This window comes from Perca flavescens, chromosome 20, assembly GCF_004354835.1.
Source record: "Perca flavescens isolate YP-PL-M2 chromosome 20, PFLA_1.0, whole genome shotgun sequence".
Taxonomy (NCBI): domain Eukaryota; kingdom Metazoa; phylum Chordata; class Actinopteri; order Perciformes; family Percidae; genus Perca; species Perca flavescens.
In genome coordinates, this window is record NC_041350.1 from 28,434,884 (window position 1) to 28,456,907 (window position 22,024).

General features: G+C 39.2%; 2 protein-coding genes across 3 annotated transcripts; one reads left to right on the top strand and one right to left on the bottom strand.

Annotated features, from left to right (window-relative positions):
• Positions 1 to 148: 148 nt before the first annotated feature.
• ahsa1b (AHA1, activator of heat shock protein ATPase homolog 1b) lies at positions 149 to 6,905 on the bottom strand. Its single transcript, XM_028566661.1, has 9 exons — positions 6,661 to 6,905; positions 4,993 to 5,183; positions 3,321 to 3,403; positions 3,113 to 3,230; positions 2,814 to 2,905; positions 2,499 to 2,627; positions 2,075 to 2,176; positions 1,892 to 1,943; positions 149 to 1,308 (listed from the first exon to the last, which is right to left on the bottom strand). Exons 1-9 carry the CDS (start codon positions 6,738 to 6,740, stop codon positions 1,136 to 1,138), a joined length of 1,020 nt encoding a protein of 339 aa, XP_028422462.1. The 5' UTR covers positions 6,741 to 6,905; the 3' UTR covers positions 149 to 1,135.
• Positions 6,906 to 13,662: 6,757 nt separating this feature from the next.
• cdca4 (cell division cycle associated 4) lies at positions 13,663 to 21,291 on the top strand. Of its 2 annotated transcripts, XM_028566148.1 has the most exons (3): positions 13,663 to 13,885; positions 18,198 to 18,335; positions 18,661 to 21,291. In XM_028566148.1, exon 3 carries the CDS (start codon positions 18,670 to 18,672, stop codon positions 19,600 to 19,602), a length of 933 nt encoding a protein of 310 aa, XP_028421949.1. In that variant the 5' UTR covers positions 13,663 to 13,885; positions 18,198 to 18,335; positions 18,661 to 18,669; the 3' UTR covers positions 19,603 to 21,291. The 2 variants fall into 2 exon arrangements, with proteins under 2 accessions (XP_028421949.1, XP_028421948.1); XM_028566147.1 differs by lacking the exon at positions 18,198 to 18,335 and having other exon boundaries at positions 13,665 to 13,885.
• The last annotated feature ends 733 nt before the right edge of the window (positions 21,292 to 22,024 follow it).

Here is a 22,024-nt window from a genome sequence, read left to right on the forward strand (position 1 = left end):
GTGTTTAATTTTTAAAGCACTTGTAAATTAACATTTTAAAGACAGTAAACCCTTTGCATATGAAATCAAGTTGTAAATAAATAAGTTAATTTCAACTTCTGTGATTTAATGTTCAACGATGTGCTCACATAAATAAAAACAAATCAAGCGCATACAGGGATTGGTTTATTCCAAGAAACTAATCTTTTAACACTGTGAAGGGATGAAAATGAAGAATAAATAGATGTTCTGAAAACCTTTACTGAAAATTTACATTTTCAAGCCAAATCTAGGGAAAAAAAAACCGTCTCTCGAGTTACTACGCTAGCTGGCTGCATAAGGAATTGAAATAGTCATTTTCATTTCAACAGTGAAAGATTTGCGCTGCGGTTGCTGCTGATGGTCCGAGCGGATCTCATCTCCCTGACAGACGGCGGGCTCGCGATGAGCATCAAGTCTCAAACAAACAACGGAGAGTACAGAACTGCTGAGCTCTAAGTGACAGACTTTACGAGTACAGTTCATATCCAGTAGTCATTCCTCGGTCTGGCAGTTTGAAATAAAACATGCATCTTCACTACAGTTACACTTCAAGAGTAAAATAGGTAAAAAAAAACAAAATCCTTTTCAAAGCAACAAATTTAAAATAAAAGACAAGCCAACATGTATTTTAAAGCAACACCAAAGATTCTTTTGAACCTTTGCGGCCCTCTATCGGCTATAACCGCATAAGTTTGTAGTTCAAATGAGACATACGACAGCAGTAATAGACAATTCCGCTTCCAACCTGTAGGGGGACCAAAGAGGTAAAGTGCTTTGGTGTTGCTTTAACTCTTGCATTAATTACATATTTATAGAAGTGGAGGCCGATTTGCATTAGTGGTCCAATAGACTCTTCTTTGCTTTATTAGATACCTTTTCCATCCAGAGTCCCAAAGGCACAGTCCATTTACACTCCTGTGAATAACTGACCCAAACACTGACGGGAAGAAATCTAGATTTAAATATGTTGAAAAATCAAGGGGTGACAAATGGCCCCACTCAATGTCTCTACCATTAACTCGTGCTAGACTTTATGGGACATCTTGTGCCAGAGAGATCGAAGAACAAGAAGTTTAAAAATGTCAAAAGAGATGAAAACTACAGTGAACCGTCTTCAGTAGAGCCGCGCTCCATAGCCAAATGTCTGTTTAATAGCTTCAAAGTAGTATCTCTTCCAGCCCTCTTTCGTCCGCTCCTCCTCGTTGTCCGGGACGCCTCGACAGTCCACCTTCAGCTCCGTCTCGCTGCTCCGGTCCACGAACGTCATGGTGATGGTCGCGTAATGCTCTGTGGAGCACAAACACTTGCAAGTTAGCGTCGCAATCTGATGCTGCACACAAAGTTAGGCCATAAACTTTATTGGTAAATAAAATAGAAAATAAACCCCAACAGGTCACAATTAATTCCACATTTTGTTCTACAATTTCCCATTAATAGACCACTGATTAATATGACTGCAGTCAAAGACACTTCTTATTCACTAATCTGCCCAGTTACAGTTAACGTTGTCTTATGGACGGTTGATAAATATATCAATTACTTTTCTCATAAATTATATACTTGTATAACAAAGGCATAATGAAATTGCATATCAAATGAACAGAACATTAAGATAGTGTTCTTAATTTGTATATTAAAACACGCAAAAATTCTAGAAAAAAAAAGATTTTATGTAGTGCGAAATGAAGGAAAGCAAATTAATATTCCTATTCGAGGAAAGGTAACCAGCCACATTTTACTAAATAAATTGAGAGAGAGAGAGGGATAGATAGATGGCTGGACTTATAATTTAAGTACAATGTATTTCTTATGGCAGCCAGCCACATACATTTGTGTGACTTTAAATATAAAAATAAATAAATAAACATACCACAGGGCCAGTTGTTATACCTCCACTTCATAACTATTTTCTCATCAGGTACCTGTTGGAGAGAAGACTCATTTTTCATTGCAAGGAAATGTGGAAGCACAGAGCACAACTAAATGATTATGTACAAAAACCTTAATATTCCATATGATGTTATGGTTTAAAAGGGTTCCGTGTCCATCTTACCAGCTCTGTGAATTCGCCGAAAACATTTCCTTCTAGTAGGCGAAACTTTCCGCCCCTCTCTCCTTCCACTGAAGCTGGAGCGTGCGTGAACGCCTGGACCATCTGCAGAGCGACAGAAAACACTTCAATCAGATATTGATTGGATCAAGTCTTTTTTTTTTTTTTTTTTTTTTTTATATAGGGATTATAGGTTGTGTTTTCCTTTACATAAATAAAGACGTTTCCACCATAAATTGGTGCATACAAATGTATCAGAATTAAATGTCCTAATCAAGTCTTTTGCTCAAAATGTCCTCGGGGAGGAGGACCCACTCTTGATAAGTGTCTCTCCTCTCCCCCCCCCCCCAAAGGCCCATTCTGATTCAGGAAAAACCCTGAATGTTCTTCCCGCTGCAGATCCAGAGGATAGACAGGTGACGCTCACCTCCTGGTTGAGGAAGACCCTGTAGAGATCCGGCGGCGAGGTGAGGAACTTTTCCTTCATGCTGAACTTACAGGTGGGGATCTTGACGCCGGTGTTGACTGGAGCAGTTGTGCTGCCTGAGGAGGAAACCTGTTCCACACAACAAGAACACAAGTCTGGTGAGAGAAGATCACTGGCGCCAGGAAAACCCTGACGGTTTATAACTGACGATTCGGTTACGGTTAATAAAAAAGGTAATAATTTGGGGACAAGGGCTTTGTTTGAAAATGTCAAATGTAGCAGACGGCTGGAGGTGATTTGTATTGAGTGACGAACCCGAGTTCTATCCTGCGTGGCTTTGGACTGGGATGTGGACTGCACCTTGGCCACACCGTTGGCTGTAGGCAGGATCATTCCCTGTGTGAACTCTGCAATAGAAAATAAAACTAATGAGCTGAAAACAAACTCTTCTTCGTCACTGAATTTGAAGTACTCTAATAAACAGCCAAGTACATTTAAATTACAGGTAAACACCAAAAAAGATGTGACCATCAATTTAAGACTGATAACGGATGCTTTTGTTTCAATTATTAGCACCGATTGTTGCTTGCGAGATGGAGACTGGTTTTACTCGCCTGTTTTTAAGAACCCAACGTAGCTTCCCAGGGCCTCGCGGATTTTCTCAGCTCCTTTTGTCTTCATCAGGTTGCTCAGTGGCGTTTCGGGTTCATCTTTATTCAACGATACAGAAATCTGGCCAGAGATCACAGGACGGGCATCATCACAGCGTTCCTACGCCACTCGGTACGTTTGAAACAAAACACACACACACACGAAACTTACATCAAGATCCTCCATGTCGTTCTCGTCAGAAAGGTTTGGAACTTCAATTGTTCCTGTATATTTGACTCCTGCTTTTGACTCTCCTGGGAAAAGCAAGAGAATGCAGGCGTGAGAGATTCAGTGTCTCTTCATTCATCTTTTCTATTCTATTCTATTATATTTGTCAATATAACAATATAGAGACAAGCACATAGAAAAGGACAAAGTTAGACAATAAACCAACAAAGAACAAAAAAATAAACAAAAACAGTCAGCACTCACTCAGTACAAAGAAATTATGTATTGTAAATAATGTCAACTCATTAGACGAGATGCCCCAGAATGTTGTAGAACGCTGTAGCCAAAATGGCTGCCATTGTGCTCTTATTTTTGTAACCTGTAAAGAACAACTTGTTAGCTACTATTTGCTAAGGTCCTAAGGAGTAGGACTGTTGATGGTAATTGTTGATTTTGTTTAGATGTGCCAAATTGTAATTATATAAAATGGGATTATTGATCAGACCGGCAGCTGTCACTTGTTGTCATAGCAACTCCAAACATCCTGGGCTGTAGCTGCCTCAAGCCAGAGAAATTCAACACACGCTCTGCTTTTTGGTTACTGATTAATGCTTTGTTTTTTATTGATGAGGACAAATGGTTGATCATAATAGTAATATAAGATGTATCCTGGTATTCATTTCAAACTTTAATTTGTTAGAAAAAGTAATACATACTTTTAAATTTGACTGAAAGAGACAATTATATTGTTAATCGCAGTTATTTGAGACAATTAACAATTATGGTCAAATTTGGAATTGTTACAGCTCTACAATGTCCCAGGGTGTGGATATAAAAAAAGATTCTATTCACTTTAGTCTTGAAAAAGTGCAACCGGTCAATGACTTAGTTTTTGTGGTGTGTCCCGCGCTGTTGCTATGCAACGGCCTTTTTTGGACGATTCAATCGGTGACGGCTGACTAGCCAATCCATCTGATTGGCTGTTAAGCTTGAAAACGGTAGTGAGGAAAGCAAACAAACGACTGTGAGAGCACACACAAAAGGCTTTTCTCATTTTTTCTCTCATCTGATCAATCGATTCGAATGGAATATCGGTTTTTGCACATTATGCCCATAAGATGACAAATGTATGTACAACGAGATACATATACATAACTACTTGTGTAAGTGTATTTATTCCAACATAAACATGTCTTTTAAAAGATCAACATATACCGACACATTACAAAATAAACTAATGTTAATAAACACCGGAAAGTACAACAGTCTGCAGCTAGACACAGAGTGGCTGCACTATGGCCACTGCCAGAGTCGGAAAAACAAGACAAGACGGCTAAGACAAGTGCAACACCTAGTGGTACAATTCGGTGAACCGGTCCGATATTTTTGAAGCACAGATAAAAAAACTTCTTTTTAAATCAGCTGTTGAGTCATTGTCCTCTACTACCTTTTTTATTTTAAGAAGTATTTGACTGTGAAAATAAATAAATGGCCATTACAGGAAACATGAACTGCAGTATGCAGGTTATGATAGTTTCCGATGTATTCATCCTGCAGCGACAGCAGCAAACAGTCACCACCACTGTTCGCAGACCTATGCCCAATTTCATGCATACATATTTAACTTAATTCGCCCCCAAAACAAAACCAACAGTAGCCTCAGTCTTTTACTCACCGGTCCAGGTAGCTTTCAGGCTCCACTCATAAAAGAAAATAAGTTTGCCCTTGCGGTTGTTAATGGAGGCCTCTCCTTCCACCTTGCTGACTTCGGTCACCTCACAACTCCCCTCTTCGTTCTCCACGCTCAGCCCGAGGAGCAGGAATTTTAATTTGTCCGACGACCAGCTTGTTGCATCGCGCTCAGTCCTGCAAAGTGAGCACATCCAAAATGAGTAAACAACACAAATCTGCATCTCCTTTGTCTGTATTAGAGCTGCTAAGATTAATCGTTTAGTAAATTAATCGCCAACTATTTTGTTAAATCAATGAAAAATTCTCTGAATCCAGCTTCTTAAATATAAATATTTTCTAGTTTCTTCTCTCCTCTGAGACAGTAAACTGAATATCTTTGAGGACATTTAAGGACGTCATCTTGGGTTTTGGGAAACGCTGATATACAGTTGTGCTCATAAGTTTATATACCCATCCTAAAGTTGACTAAAAAGAGGAACAAAAAAATAAATAATGCCTTAATGCCTTATTTAACAAAATGAGGAAAAATCCGACCTTTTAAGGACACCAATTTTTTGTGAATCAATAATGTATTGTAAATAACAAAATATAGGGGGCATAAGTATACATACCCCTATGTTAAATTCCCATAGAGGAAGGCAGATTTTTATTTTTAAAGGCCAGTTATTTCATGGATCCAGGATACTATGCATCTTGACAAAGTTCCCTTGGCCTTTGGAATTAAAATACATCACATGCCCTTCACCATACCTACAGATTGGCATGGGGTACTTTCCATAAGATCATCTCTCAATGCAAATCAAACCAGCTATTAGGCTACCTGAAATAAAACCATGCCAAAGGGACTATAGACAGCTTTATCTCAGAGTCCAGTAGCAAATTTAATTTAATCCCTCACTTCCACAGCCAGGTAGCATGTCTTTCAAGTCACCAAAGCTGCATTTTGGGAAACGTTAGATATATTTGTTGTACTTAAAAGCAACACTCACTTGATATAAAGACAAAACGAGCGATCACTTGAGTAAATATACTGTATATGAATGTAATCATGACACAATACCATCTGGAGTCCCTTTGGGTCCTGGAACAACTATTTAGATTTGTCAGGTGAAGAATGATATTATGACACTAAACTGAATGATGTTACTAAATATAGCAGCATACAGTTAATTATGTATTCAGCATGTGCTGATATCCGAATATGTATGGCCACCTAAATACTACTGTGCTCACAACGAGATAGAAATCACTATCAGAAGATATTTAACCATATACTTACACTATACAGCGCGTTTACTAATAGAGATGTTGTCAACCACTACCGACGGCTCCATACATGCATTAGAAGCTACAGTAGCTAGCTACAAGCGAGGCTAATTTGAAAACGCTAAGGCTAAAGTTAGCTAGGTTAAATCCGTCAAATGTGATTCTATACTATATATATATATATATATATATATATATATATATATATATATATATATATATTACATTATACAGTCAGGGCTGTCGGTGGATAATTGAATGACACTAATCTATCTGCATGTGGGACAAAAATCCAAAAATGGCAGCTGTAGCTTGACATTAATAGGAGATCAATGTGTTAGCATTAGCAGGTTAGCTAACAGTCAGTGTCCTTTCTTTATCTCACCAATGCCAGTTGTTGACATTAGTCGCATCGGCTCGCTCCTCCACAATCCAACGAGGGTCCCCTTCTCCCCATTTAGCCATGTTTAGCCCAGAGTTTTAATGTGTAAGGTTGTGAGCGGGTTTGTTTGCTGGTCCCCGGTGCACGTTGTTTCTAGAAGACTCTGGACTGCTACTGCTGTATTTCGCGGTGCTCCTGCGTTTATCCGCCGTGCACAGAAATTGCTGGAAACCGCTGGAAACGCGAGGTAAAAAAAGTTCCCCCTGCCGGAAGTATTTTCTGAAGAATAGTTCCGACTTCTGGAAAGAAAGAAAACTTAAATAAAAAAACAAAAAAACAGATGAGAAGTGTTTTATGACTTTATGGGTTTTTTTTCTCGCGCGTTGAAATACAGTATGCATTTACATTTTGGCAAAACTACAACATATGCATGTTCCTTACAGAGGTGGAAAAAGTAGGCCCTTCAAATATTTTATTTAAAGCTGCAGTATGTCGTTTATTGTTGGCGTCATTGCTAAAAAAAAAAAATCATAATAAGCTTTCAGCATATTGTAAGTCAAGTGGTCTAGGAGAAAACTACACTTCAGCCCCTCATTTTGGCTCTGTTTCAGGCTTCAGAAAATCTAGCCCTCACAGGTCATTTCAGAGAGAGCGTTCCTATTGGCTGTCAAAACAATATAGTCAAAGGCTCAGGGCTGCAGCTAATTCAAGGCTAAACTATTAGATTAGAGAATGTATTGTCATCCATCTAAATACACTAAATACAGTACAGGAATGAAATTGTGTAAAAAGGTTGTCCAGTTAATGTCCATGAAGTTTACGTTTTCTCACACACAGCCTGCGGCACCGCCTACTGCTGCCATCTGAACAAGAAAACTGGCTAATTGTTTTTTGCAAAATACCTACTGCAGCTTAAAGTAAAAGTAGTAGCAATACTACAGTGTAGAACCACTCTATTACAAGTTGGAGTCCTGCATTTAAAATTATATTTAGGTAAAATAAATCTAGTATTAGCACCAAAATCTATTTGAAGTAGCAGAAGTAAAAGTACTCATTATGAAGAATGGCCTATTTTTAGAATAATGTATATTATCTTACTGGATTATAATTAATTGATGCATTAATGCAGAGATCTTAAAGGGGGTCCGGGACGCAAAATTACGAATCCCACTATGGCCACGCCAAGACCCGCCCTACGAAGCAGCTCGATTGGTTGGGGTTAGGCATTTCACCTCGAGTGGTTAAGCTTAGGGGATTGGTCGGGATAGGACCTGTACATGTAAGCATGGATGCCTGGAAGGGCGGGTCTTGGCGTGGCCATAGTGGGATTTGTAATATCGCGTCCGGGACCCCTAGGGGTCCTCAGAGTTACAGCATGGGGGGGCCCACCAAATTATTGTTAAAGGAACACGGCGACTTATTGGGACTTTAGCTTATTCACCGTATCCCCCAGAGTTAGATAAGTCCATACATACCCTTCTCATCTCCGTGCGTGTCCTAACTGTCTGACACACCCACCGCTAGCCTCGCTTAGCACAGATCCTGGAGGTAACCGGCTCCATCTAGCCTACTGCTCCCAATAAGTGACAAAATAACGCCAACATGTTCCTATTTACATGTTGTGATTTGTATAGTCACAGCGTGTACAAATAACAAAGTCACATGAGACACAGCCGTCTTCTAACCGTATACATACTGGGAACTATATTCTCAGAAGGCGATGCACTGCTACTTCTGCTACTTGGGCGGAGTGATTAGCGCAACACCTGAAAAGCACCGTTGTACTCTCTGCTCCTCACCACTGGGCTTGTCAGGTGCTGCGAGCAAATCCCTCCGCCCAAGTATCAGAGAGTAGCAGTGCTTCGCCTTCTGAGATTATAGTTCCCAGTATGTATACGGTGTATAGAGTTAGGACACGCACGGAGATGAGAAGGGTATGTATGGACTTATCTAACTCTGGGGGATACGGTAAATAAGCTAAAGTCCCAATAAGTCACCGTCATCCTTTAAAGTTAAAATTAAAAGTTTTTTGAAAAAATTTAAATGCAGACTTGCAGCAACTCTGTTGGCATTGACGCGCACTGAGCTCAGGCTCGTACACTGGAGGGGTAAGGTATAAGGTAAAATTTCATTGGTTCATAAAAAGCGGTCTGTGCGGTTTGATTGGTGGGAGTTTTTACAGGATTACAGCAGCTACTGATGACAGACCTTTTTACTCCTTTTTCAGAGCCCATACATTATTTATTGCTGTCAGGGTGTAAAGACAATTTCAAATAATATATATAAAAAAAGTGAATATTGGAAAATGTTACCAACCCTGCCCTTGATGTTGCAGCTGGTAAAGGTGGGGCTGATTTCAATTACTTTATATACTGCTAGGTAGCATAACCTTTGACAATGTATAATGTATTGGTGTTTTGTATTGTATTAGTTGATGTCTATTTTGGATTAATAATCTAAAGTAACTAAAGTTGTCAAATAAATGTAGAGAAGTAAAAAGTACTATATTTTCTTACAAATGTAGTGGATTAGAAGAAGTATAGCATAAAGTGGAAATACTCAAGTACAAGCGCTTACCGTTAACCTTGTTTATATTTTTGGCATGTGTATATTTTGGATTTCTGTAATATTCTTGTACTGGCACCTTTATTTATATTTGCAAATTATCATAATTTTTACTGCAACTGCTGCACAACAATTTCCCTGGGGTTAAATAAAGTTCTATCTTATCCCCCCATATTTTTTATTCTATGAAGCTAATTCTAATCTGATCAAATAGATATACTGGGTGATCCAAAGGGCTGCTTTGTAAATCATGTATAGTCATGCAAACAATTCATCATTTAATCAATTAGTCGAACAATAGAAAAAGAATCAGCAACTAGGACAAACAAAAAAATCCTGGTTCCAGCTTCACAAATGTTTATAGACAAAACAATTGATCAACTATGAAAATGATTGCATCCCTAATGACATGCCTAAAGCATTTACATGGCTCACAGTAAACACATTCCACATCATTTACATATTAGACAGTAGGCAGGCAAATGAAAGGGACGGTGCCGTTTCATTCTCTCCAGTTTCAAACCTATTCCTTCTGTACTGCAGTACGTTTCACAGAGGAAACATTGTATTGGACATGTCTATTTTATTGACAGTGTTTACAAGTGGGAAGTCAGTTAGGGACCATGACTATTATAGCCTCTTTCCGACCAAGTAGTACAGTACAGTAACGTAGTTATAGGAACAGTCCACTTCTAAACAGTTCTACTAACTACTCTCCCCCAAAACTGTTTTTTGCCATTTGCATTCGCATTGGCCAAGTGGCCATAGGAACTGGTAGGATGGATAAGGGAGTGACGCAAGCACGGCAACGGTCTTTATAGCGTCGTCACTTGACTTTAGCGCCACATACAACAACCAACCAGCATGGAGGAGGCCATCAGAATGTTCCTGTTGTGCCTTGCCGGGATCCTCATAACAGAGTTCGAACGGTGGCCATTAAAGTCTAGGCTGGAGTACTTAACAGAGAAACAGAGAAGACGAAGGCTCCAGTGTAATATTATCCTAATTAATATGATGGAAGAAGATAGAACAGCAGAGTGCAACAGGCAAACAAAACGACGGGTAAGTTTAACTAGCATTAACAATTAGCTGGTTGAATGCGTGATGTTTGTCTTATGAGTTAGCATTTAAACGTAGGCGAATTGCAACAGAAAGTGAAGAGTATGTACTGTTTGTGTTTCAGACGTTGCTAGGTCACTAAGGGTTCCTATGCGGAAAAGGGAAAAGACCCTGCCCTGAAGTAGGAGCTGAAAGAGTTACAGGAACTGTGGCCAGAGGAACTTAATACTCCCCAAATTGGTCCAGTCGGAACATGAGAAAAAAGGGTTCTAGGAACATTATGTTTTAGGAACTGCAAAAATCCCCTAATGTTTTAAATCACATTAATCTCATTAACCTCAGTTTGTATTTGCACCTGCTGCTGAAAGCCCTTTGCTGTTAGGTTAAATGTAATATGTTACATTAATTAATTAAACAACACTCCTTCCATGTTTGGTGTGGAGAATAATTACTGTACCTTTTAGATCCCAGATTAGTGAAGAAATCTAATCAGCTGTTTTTCGGCTCAAACCAGTCTACTGAAGAATTTTATAAATATCTGTTGTTAGGTTTCTGAAATACATCATTAAGGCACATTAAACTAATTTCCAAGGGTGAAAACTAAAACCTTCATGGCAGCATAGACAGCATAGATAATTACTGATAATTACACTAATTTGACTCAAAGGGTGTTACATGTCGTGTCTTGGCATTAGAGAGCAAAATAAAACACAACTGAAAGACTCTAAAGATAGCTTCTAAATATGTCAGTGACAAGGGTATAATTTACATTGTGTATTTTGACACTTAATTCATCTTGAAATTTCTAAACTTTGACACCTAAACATAGAGGAGAATACACATCATTGTAAGACCCTGTTAACATCTGGCTTTGAAAACATCATCTGCATTATACAAAATGACATCCAATTGCATTTACACTTGGTGTTTCCTCATTTTCTGCTATTTGTAATCTGTCAAGATCCATGATTCACTGTTATTGACTCCTTAGAATAGTATAAAAAGTTGCGTGGTCACATTATTCACCCTGTAATCAATACAAATCATTAGCCAAAACATTTGTCAAAATGTCTGTTAGTATAAATAAGACAGAATAAGGTGGAAATAAGACAAATTACACCAAATTTACAAATGTGTTGAGTCAAGTCAGATCAATTGTATTTATATAGCCCAATATCCCAAAATCACAAATTTGCCTAAAGGGGCTTTATAATTAGTACAGCATACGTTAACCTTTGTCCTTTGACCCGCAATTTGGATAAGGAGCAGCTCCCCCCCAAAAGTCTTTAACTGGGGAAAAATTGAAGAAATCTCAGGAAGAGCAACAGAGGAGGGATTTTTCCTTTTCCAGGAAAGAATGATAAATGTGTGGATAAGTGCAGCTGGATGGATTGATTTAATGTATACTGGGAACAGTTTGTAATATTCTCAAACCACTGGAAAGTTATTTTTGTTTTAGTAGAATAAGATTTAATGGACTCAATAATAAGCAAAACTTGTTAAGATGGAGATTTTGTTTTGTAATTGTGGTTTCATGAATGTGAACCGTTTTTGTGCCATTTTTTATGCATTACTTTTGATACTTTAAGTACATTAACAATACTTTACTTGATACTTTACTTAATAATACTTTTACTTAAGTCATATTTTCAATGCAGTACTTTAACTTGTAATATCAAGTTGTAATGGAGTGTTTTTACAGTGTGATATTGCCAGTGGTGAAAGAAGTACTCAGCTCCTTTTATCTAAGTAAAAAGTACCAATACAATAATCTAAAAATACTCCATTACAAGTAAACATCTTTCAAAAGTATTATCTGCAAAATACACTTCATGTATTAAAGATAAAGTAAAAGAAAATGGCCCGTGTGACTGACATTATTTATATATGCCTTTAGATTCTTACTGATGTGTAAGCCACATTTTTACTGTTGTAGCTGCTCCAGGTGGAGCTTAGTTTTAACTTCTTTATATACAATTAAGTAGTTTAGTCCAGTGGTTCCAAACCTGGTGATCTGGGCATAATATAACGTAACGTAAGCCTATTTTTTTTGTTGTATTTTAGTATAAAACATATTTGCAGATTCTAAAAGTTGTAGATTTGTTAGATTAAAAAGTAATCTACTGTATGAATTGTTAAAGATTTAAAAATTAAAACATTATTTGTTGAGCTATGAGGCTTTTTGTAAAAATGTATTTGTAAAAATACAATTTTCTATATCGTGATAATTTAAATGAATGAATCTGAAAACTTTTCACAAACCCCTGGGGTTACCTGGGCCCCCTTTGAAAATCACTAAACTAGACTAAAGGCTGTTTTATGGTCCTGCGGAGGCTCCACGTAGAGCTTTCGCCGTAGCCCACGTAAGTGGCCTCATGTTTATACTTGTGCGCTGGTGTGTGCGTCGAGCCGGCATTTGTGTGTGCGTGGTGGAGCGAGGGAGAAGTGAAAGAGTGACGGCGATTGGCTTCAGAGTGAGTAGCGACTCTAGAGTCATAGTGAGAGAAACAAAGTGTCTCCCCTGTGTTTTCTGACCACGGTGGGCAATTTGTAGCGGGAAAAGTTAACCCTCTCCTTGATTTCATGTTGTTATGGAGAAGGAGAACCAGGAAACGAGTCAGGGAAAATGCAACGCTAGCAAGCCACGGCCGGGCGACATGCGTCGCTGCGTTGTGTAGTTACATTTTTCAACCAGACCCTACGGCGTAGGGTCTGGTGTAGACGAAGAGGGGTCTGCGGGGGTACGCCGTCGATTCGACACACAACCATAAAAAGCCCTTAAGGGGCCACAAGCCAAAGAGATTTGGAACCACTGGATTCATCTTTAACAATGCATTGTATTGTATTAGATTATCATATGTTTCCTACATGAAACATCTTAGTCTTAAAAAAGTTATATATATATATATATATATATATATATATATATATCTGACAGATACACGTAGTGAAGTATAAAGTACCATATATCAGTGGGAGTGGAGTAGGTTCAAGCTCCTTATTGGTTATGTGCACAACAATTACAAGTAAAAACAAAATCTAAATCTAGGACAAAAATAGTGCAAGTTAAGACATAGGGTAAAACATAAAATATAAATAAGTAAGTATATATAATATGCATAAGTATATATAATATGTATAATTATATTACTTAATTTTATATTTAAAATAAATATAATATAAATTGTGTAGACAGTATTGCAAATGAATTAAAATGAATGTAAAAAGTAAGTGTAGTATAGTATGTGTACAGAGGTTAAGTAAGTAAAAGTATAACGTTATAATAAGATAAAGATAGAGTACAAGTATAAAGTAGCAACCACAGGCTTGTTCACTTGTTTGTCAAATGAAAGCATTTGGAGGAGAGAAAAGCAGGGAGAAATCATTAGAGAGGAATCCCAGGCATATGGCTGGCTTTTGTCGGCTCCCCTCCCCCTCCCTTCTTTTCCTCCTGCCGTCCGCTCCGCAGAAGCAGCAGCAGCAGCAGGACAGAGGTAGTTCAGTTTTTGAAGCCGTGGCATGAATGATCTCATCTGAACCTGATCTCCGCTTCCCTGCCGTCGATCCTATGACCGAGACGGGAATAAAATAACACAAACACGAGGTGAGTACGGTTACCCAACCACCCGGCGATAGTCGTTTTAACCAGCTGCCCGGGTGACCGTTTGTTGTTTTTAGGAACTTAGCAGCCCAGTCGCGGCGAAAACTCTTGTTTTTGGCTAGAAAGGAGGAAGGACCGCGGAGGATGTGTGGGTGGGCGCTTTTGGCTAATTAGCTTTACGCTTGCTAGCATTCATTTTTTTGTGATAAATGTCCAAAGAAGGCCTAACTGAGACGAATGCCAAGAGTTTGTACCTCCACGGAGGTATCGTTTTCTTCCGTTTCATGGAACATCTTAGCACAGTTAGCTTAGCGGCAGCTCATAAGCGTAAAGTCAGATCCGTAGTATAGCTAGCCGGCTAGCTGTTAGCTACTAGCGCAAAATGGCCTCATTGTCGCTCGGTAGCTCTGATGCTGAAAAGACAAAGCATGCGGCAGTCACGGCCAACAGTTCCGAGCCGCTCTGTACAGCGGCTCTTATGGCTCCAAACTGGCGGCTGATAGTGCTAATATAATATTACTGATGGGGGAATGTTAAAAAACAATGCCCCCGAGCTGTAAGTTTATTTATTCGTTTTGTACGCTGAGCTGTGAAAGTGGTGGTTATTCAGTGTGCAGTGGGGGATGGGTCATGCTAGGAGCCATTGACGTAAAGCGAGCCTGCATTTTGTTTGGCTTCAGGCTCCTAGCATAATACAAGGGCTCAGTTTAGTAGTCATGTTTTTACCTACCGCTGTATGTAGTATCTCTGTCTGGCATATTTATGTATATATGTGTGTAATACAAGTATCTGACTGCTGTGGAAGCCCATTTCCGCCAGTGTGATGAAAAAAATCATGTCACTATGATGATTTGGTTTCTCAAAATAATAAGAGTATTTAGTCATTATTTTGAGAACGTTTCTGATTATTTTGAGATACTAACTCATTATGACTTGAAGGATCTTTTTTTTCACATTGGTGAAATGGGCTTCCATAGTCTTCAATAGCATTCGCGGAATTTTAACACAGTGAATTTTTTCTTCTTCTCTGGATTACTCATTTCCTGATATCTGCTAGACATGTTTTTGAACCTCATTATGTGTCAGCATTTTCCTGTTAAATCTTGTTGAAACAGTGTGACTAACTTTACTATTAAGGCCCTTTTGATGAGAACATTACAGGGATGTGTAGGTTTAAATGCTTGATTGTGTTTTGGAAATGGTCTTGATCTCAATCATTACAATTAAGCATCTAGAGATGAAGTGTCTTCAAAGCATATATATTAATCTTAAACTTAGCTTGCAGCGCTGGTGTAGGTTTTCACATACAAGGATTTTGCCTTGGTGTTTTGGTGCATAACAATAACTTAAATAAAAATAAACAACTTCTGCAGAAGTCAAGAAACAAATATAGAATAGAAAAATGTACAATGAAAAATACCATATAGGTGTGTAAATATGTATTTCAAATAGGGCTGAACGATTTTTGAAAATAATCTAATTGCGATATTTTTCCCCAAATATTGCGATTCGATTATTTTTTTTAAGCTCTTTGTCTTCTGTATTATTCAACAAAGACAAACAATAAATCATTGTATAGTATGAACAACACACAATTACACACTAGACAGTTAAATAAGTAAACACATATACACACACACACACATATATATATATATATGTGTATATATATATATATATATATATATATATATATATATATATATATATATACACATGTATACATACACACACACATATATTTTTTTACAGTGCACAGAGAGGAGCTGCCTCCAGCCCCTCCCCCTCGTGAAGTTGCGTGCCGACACCGTCAACACTGCACTAGCTCAGAGAGGCTATCGTTACGTTAGCTGCTGCTGGTCTTGCCGTGGGATTAACTGTACTAATAAAACCGTTGAAACACCGCGGCCACGCTGCTGTGAAAGCTCCCCGAACCGTCATTTATCAGTCTGGTTGTTACCCCTCTCAGTGGCAGCTCCTCCACCCATATCTTTATAATGTAGCTAACCGGAGCTAACCGCTAATCAGAGCTAGCTCGTTGCCAACCGAGCCTTCAGTTCTGCGTGCCTGTATCCATTAACTGCATGTATGGACTCGAGCCCGAACAAAACCCTTCATTTTATTAAAATGGCTGTAAAAGTTTTAAACTTGAACTCAGAATTGTTTGAATGACAGAGATCAGCTCAAGGTACAGTGTAGCGTTAGCGTGCTTTCTCTGCGTAGTGCAGACTGATTTGCTCTCGCGAGTCATCAAATCGAGACCAAATCGCAGCCTTTGCGATTAGGAAATCACGTTTTAACATATCGCGATATTATCGCAAATGCAATTAATCGTTCAGCCTTAATTTCAAATAAAGTAAAAGATCTGTATAGTGTGTGTGTAGGAATGTGCAAAATATTGACATGGGAATGTTCAAAAGTACACAGTATGACGTATAGAGAATATGTACAATGCACAGAAATAGTCTAAAAGATGTGCAGTAATGCAAGACATTTTTGCATCCGTTGTATGTGTTTGTCTGCTACAGGTTTAACATCAGAGTGATCCATATATAAGCCATTTCCAGTGATTGGAATCTTTATCACAATAAAGATAACATCTATACAACAATTAGCTTTGTTGATTTGTTATTAACAATGAATCTCTAAGTAGAATTCTTTGGATTTAACCCCAAAATGCATTCATCACCAATCATTATACCTGTAAAAAAATCTGTCATGTCCCAAACTGTTTTCTCTTCACTGTGCAGTGTGCTTTCTCTCAGGTTGTAGGTCTTCCTGGTTCTATTTAATTTTATATTTTTACACATTGTTGTTTTTCCTTTAGGGAGATAGTGCTTTCTAGTGTCTTGTTTAACAGGGGCCAGCCACAAATGCACTACACAAGAATACAACATATGTCCATAATTGTTTTCTCACTCTTTTGTATTTTAGATCTTCGGGCACTTTCATAAATGACTTTTTTTTTTCCTATTGTGTCTGTCAGGACTTGTTGTTTCCTTATGCAAGTGAAGACTCAAAGAAAGCAAAGGCTCCCAAGCTATTCAGCGTACATTAGATCCACTTCTTTTTTGGTATGAGTTTTATAATTCATCTGATCAATAAGGTGAAGACAGTAGCAGTAATTTAATCTGTATTTCTTATTTTATGTCAGTTTTTCATGTGTTAAAAAAAGCACAGTAACTCCCCCTATTGAAGGTTGAAGTAAATGAGGGTTTACAATCAATTCCAACCAATTAGAAATCACTAATTTGTTTGATAATATGTTGGTTAAATGCAAAATGTTAAAATGTTTTTGTCATCCCAGGCTATAAAATGTTGCAACACTCCGGAGTGCTACAGTGTGTTCATTTTAAGATGGTATGTCATTTGCACAGATCATAGGGCCTTAGTGTTGCTTGGCATTTTAAGAAAAAACTGCTTTGTTGGAAATGCATTGTGACAATAACAGCAGTGTTTCATGCATTTAGTTAAATTTTGGTTTCCACAGGAAAGTGTAAAATTGTTAACTCTTTGCTGTTTGCTTTCTACTCTGTAAACCCTAATGCTATGCTTTTACAGTCCAACATGTATCAATACTATTTTCATTGTATTCAATATTGTTTTACTTTTTGTGATTATGTTTAAAGGAATGTATCACAAATAGAAATTTGAAGCAAGTGGAATCATTCACCCAAACGCCCTGCCAACAGATTTTTACACAAAGGAGACACAGCCAGATACTGCACTGTTTTTCTGTAAGGAAAATGAAATGCCACAGGCTGCTGTTCAGAGTTCAGTCTCCTATTTACATGCATCCTGCTAATTTTGAGGAGTCAAAGGGCCTTTAACGTTGGCAGGAGTGTTGTTTTGTTCCTGTAAGACATCTGTGTGTGCCAAACGGTGTGTAATAAGGAAGTTGACTCTACTTTTCTTCCCCTCCCTCAGTGAAGAGAAAGTGTAAATCTTGTTCTACTAGTTTTTGAAGCGTGGTGTGTGTGTGTGTGTGTGTGTGTAGACCCGGAAACCAGATATCCCTTGTAAATATTAGTGGTTCATGGTGGTATATTGTATTGTGATATTTTAAATGCTATTTGTCATACTCTTATCACTTTTACCCCTTAAAAGCACCTTATTGATTAGGATATTTTCTTGATCACAGGTGGCAGTGGGAAGGAATACGTGCACTGATCATGTAACTTGAGTGCTGTTTGTTTTCTGACAAAGGTCTCTCTAGTCTGTGCTTACTTTGATGCAGCGTTTGCATTTAGTTGGTAACCATGCTATTTTCGGTGGCTCAGTGGTCTGTTAAAAGTGTGGTTGTTCCGCCCAGCAGGAGTCTTGCCTCAGACTGGCCTAAAATGGGCAGAAATGGTGCTGAACAAAAGCTGCTTGTCGCTCGTACAAAAGTACTTGAAGCGTTGCAGCCGGGACCAAGCTGCATTGCTATTGCCTGTGCCTCTCAACAGGAAAGGTATAGCAAACTTTCAGAAAAAAACTACAACAAACAATTTACTGTTTACTGTAGTCCATAAAGAGTTTAAACCTGTAGTTTATTTATAAAGTCACAGCTGCTGTTGAGCAGATTGTAGCCCTAGCTCCCTCATGTCCATACACAAATACTACACCACATAGCCTCATTACATCACACATTTACATAATTAATGACCTAGCATTTGTTTTTTTAATTATGATCTTAGCTAGTGAAATTCAGAAGTTTGTCAGTGTGATAAATTGGTTAATGCTCTGATAAGTGTTGGATATCTGACTGTGTTTCTTTCTCCTCGCCATCACCACAGAGAGACAACATGTTCCCGAAGGGCACCAAGCGCAAGTTCTCAGATTCTGGGGAGGAGCCGGTCTCCAGTGGTGACCAGGTCCCGGTGGCTCCATCTGTGGCGGCTCGGACGCTGACGTCCTCTTACAGCCTGCAGCGGCAGTCGCTGCTTGACATGTCGCTGATCAAGCTGCAGCTGTGTCACATGCTGGTGGAGCCCAACCTGTGCCGTTCGGTGCTCATCGCCAACACGGTGCGGCAGATTCAGGAGGAGATGACCCAGGACGGCACCTGGCAGATAATGACCCAGGCCCTGGCCGCCGCCCAGTGTCCCGCGGACCGCCTGGTGGCCACCGAGGTGCTGTGCCGGCAGACGGACCCAGCAGCTCAGGCCGGCCAGAGCCCAAAGCCTTTCTCGGTAGTGGGTCTTGAGGAAGGATACCACGCGGAGGAGGTGGTGATGGAGGGAGACGTGGAAACGGAGGTCACCATGTCCACTCTGTCGCCCGTCTCCCCCCAGCTGTCCTCTGCCTCCTATCTGGCAGGTCCCTTTGGCATGGGACCCTGCTGGGAGGAGGAGGAGGAGGAGGAGGAAGACGACGGTGAGTGCGAGGAGGATGAAGAGGAGGACAGCGAAGAGTGTGTGTCGGAGGGAGAGGAGGGAGACCGGGACCACCTGAGCGCAGACTCCAGGACAGGGGAGCAGGTTTTTGGGACTTTTGAGATCAAGCACCCGGCCCCGCCCCCTGACCCTGCGCTCGAGGAACTGTTTTCAGACGTGGATCCCTCCTACTATGACCTCGATACGGTGCTGACAGGCATGCAGAGTGCCCCAAAAATGGGGCCTTACGATCTGCTGGAGAGCCTTTCCTCTCACGGGCCAACGGCCCTCAGCTCCAGCTCCAGCTGCAGGTCAGACCTCAACGAACTGGACCACATCATGGAGATCATAGTGGGGTCTTGAAACATTCCTCTGTACTGATCCCTCAGACTCTTTCCAGACTATGCACAGTACACATGTGCATGTTCTGTATGTGGTATTGTTACACATGGAGATTGTTGGAGGTTTTGGGACAAGGTGGGAAATTAACAGCAAGCCAAGTAGATTATGGGATAGGCTGTTAGAGGCGTAGTTAGTCTGCTCTAACGGCCTCTTAGGCAAGTCGGCAGCTGCTGTTGGGTCCTTCATCTTTTTATTTAAAAAGCAACAACTAATTCACACTTAAAGTAGTGACGATGAAATTAATTAATTTTGGGATTCACAAGCCACGCAGGCCTGTGGGCAAAGCGGTTAGTTTCCTACTTTGTTGATGAAATCCAAAACATGGCAATATCTGTGAGAGGGCAAAGATAATTACCTATACCATGATGCATTCTTATTTACGTACTTTCCATGTTTACGTCTGTCATACATTCTGTCATACTAGCCCCTTCTGGTCGTATTCTCTGCCATTTTGTCCATTTCTATTTATTGTAACATGGACTGAGGAACAATTCATCACACTACATGCATCAGAAACCAGAACAAATTGTAAATCCAAATCTATGAATCAATGCATATTTTCCTAAAGATTTGAGCAATTATGAATGGAATATATGTATATGTACGTATGTGTATATAGAAATATATTTTTTGCATTATACAGCTGGGGGATTTTGCAAGTATCATTTGATATTTTTTATTTTTTTTCCCTCCCAAGCGGTTTTTAAGATTTTAATGTAGCCAGACTCGAGACAGTGTCTTCCCATGGTTTTGGTATAACAAGTCGACTGTAACAGGTGTCAGGACTGGCATCGTCACACTTTAAAGGCGCTGTTCTTTCATTTTCTCAAAAGCTTTATGCAGGGCAGGGAACCTACTGCCAGCCACCAAGTGCTGGTTAAGATTTGACTGTTTTCTGGTAAGTTTACAGTAGCCAGTGGACAAATGTAAGTACGTTTCCTGCCCTGCTTTACATACAGATCTAATAACAATAACAGCTTTTTCCTGAAGTATCCGGAGAAACCCCGGGGTGATAACTGCATCAAGAAGCCATATTTCTTTCTCTCATTTGTTAGATCTACAAATGAAGAGTTCTGTGTGTTAACCCAATCTAATTTATTGTTTTATTTATTGTATTTATTATATCTAGGTACAGATATGCCATATTGACGTATCAAAGCAACCACGAGGCCCGATGAAATTATATTTATCCAAATTTTGCCCTCTGTTTTGAATGCAGTACCTATTTATTCCTCACACTTATTATTTAGTAATAATAATAACCGGGTTACTATTCAGATCACTATGCAGCTCTGTCATACGCGTTTTCAAAATGATTGTATACGACTCAAATGTCCTTTAATTCCTTTATGCAAACAGTTGCCTTTCTCCTAAAGATGTGGAAAATCAAATGCATTTTTCAAAATTGTTCCTTGTCATCATGATGAAGAGATTTAACTCAGGCAAACAAAATGTATTGACAAAAATACAGTATTACGACACGCTTAATACCTTACCACAACACTCCTGAAGGATGTCCCTCCGGTCTGAATGGGAGCTAGAACTTCAAAGACTAATTACCGTTGTAAAATGTATGCATTTTTTATATCAAGGAAAAAACATTGTAGCATCTTTGTAAATATTTTTTATAATAAAAGGTGCAACTATTGATTGTGTGGTGTGGGTTGGATCATTTTAGTATTAGGCTTAATTTTCTAGAGGTTTATTATTTCCTTGTTTTCTTTACTGCGGTTTTTTTTTTTTTTTTTAAGATTTTTTTGGGTATTTTTAGGCCTTTATTTTTGACAGGACAGCTGAAGAGATGAAAGGGGGGAGATAGGGGGAATGACATGCAGCAAAGGGTCAGAGTCGAACCCGGGCCCGCTGTGTCTAGGAGTAAACTTCCATATATGGGCGCCCACTCTACCAACTGAGCTATCTGGGTGCCTGTTTTGAACTGATTTGGGTGAGTGTGAAGGACAAAGCTGGTAATGTACAATAATGTGGTAGTTCCTAATACTTGCTGACTTCCCTATATGGTCTCTGGCTTTTGGCCCAAAGCCCATTCATTTCTAGTGAAGACAAATCTTTGGGTCATAAATATGTACTTTAGGCTTTTTTCAAAGTTTATTTTCTGAAACAGCTGGTCGAGTTTTTTAGCAGATGTTACTCAAACCGGAGTAAATGGTGCATTTGTTGCAGACTATTTTCAGCCACAGATTAACTGTGCCGATGTTTACAGTGGGGGAAATAAGTATTTGACCCCTTGCTGATTTTGCAGGTTTGCCCACTTACAAAGAATGCAAAAATCTACAATTGTAATCATATGTACATTCTAACAGTGAAAGACAGAATCCCAAAGAAAATTCCAGAAAATCACATCATATGAATTCATTAAAATTGA

Bases quoted from the DNA above. Each gene is read 5' to 3' on its own strand.
- ahsa1b (XM_028566661.1), bottom strand. From the start codon at position 6,740: ATGGCTAAATGGGGAGAAGGGGACCCTCGTTGGATTGTGGAGGAGCGA. The intron at 3,404-4,992 runs GTGAGTAAAAGA...TGCTTTTCCCAG, and splicing joins CCTGAAAGCTACCTGGACCG to GAGAGTCAAAAGCAGGAGTC. The intron at 2,628-2,813 runs GTTCGTCACTCA...TGTGTGGAACAG, and splicing joins CCACGCAGGATAGAACTCGG to GTTTCCTCCTCAGGCAGCAC.
- cdca4 (XM_028566148.1), top strand. From the start codon at position 18,670: ATGTTCCCGAAGGGCACCAAGCGCAAGTTCTCAGATTCTGGGGAGGAG.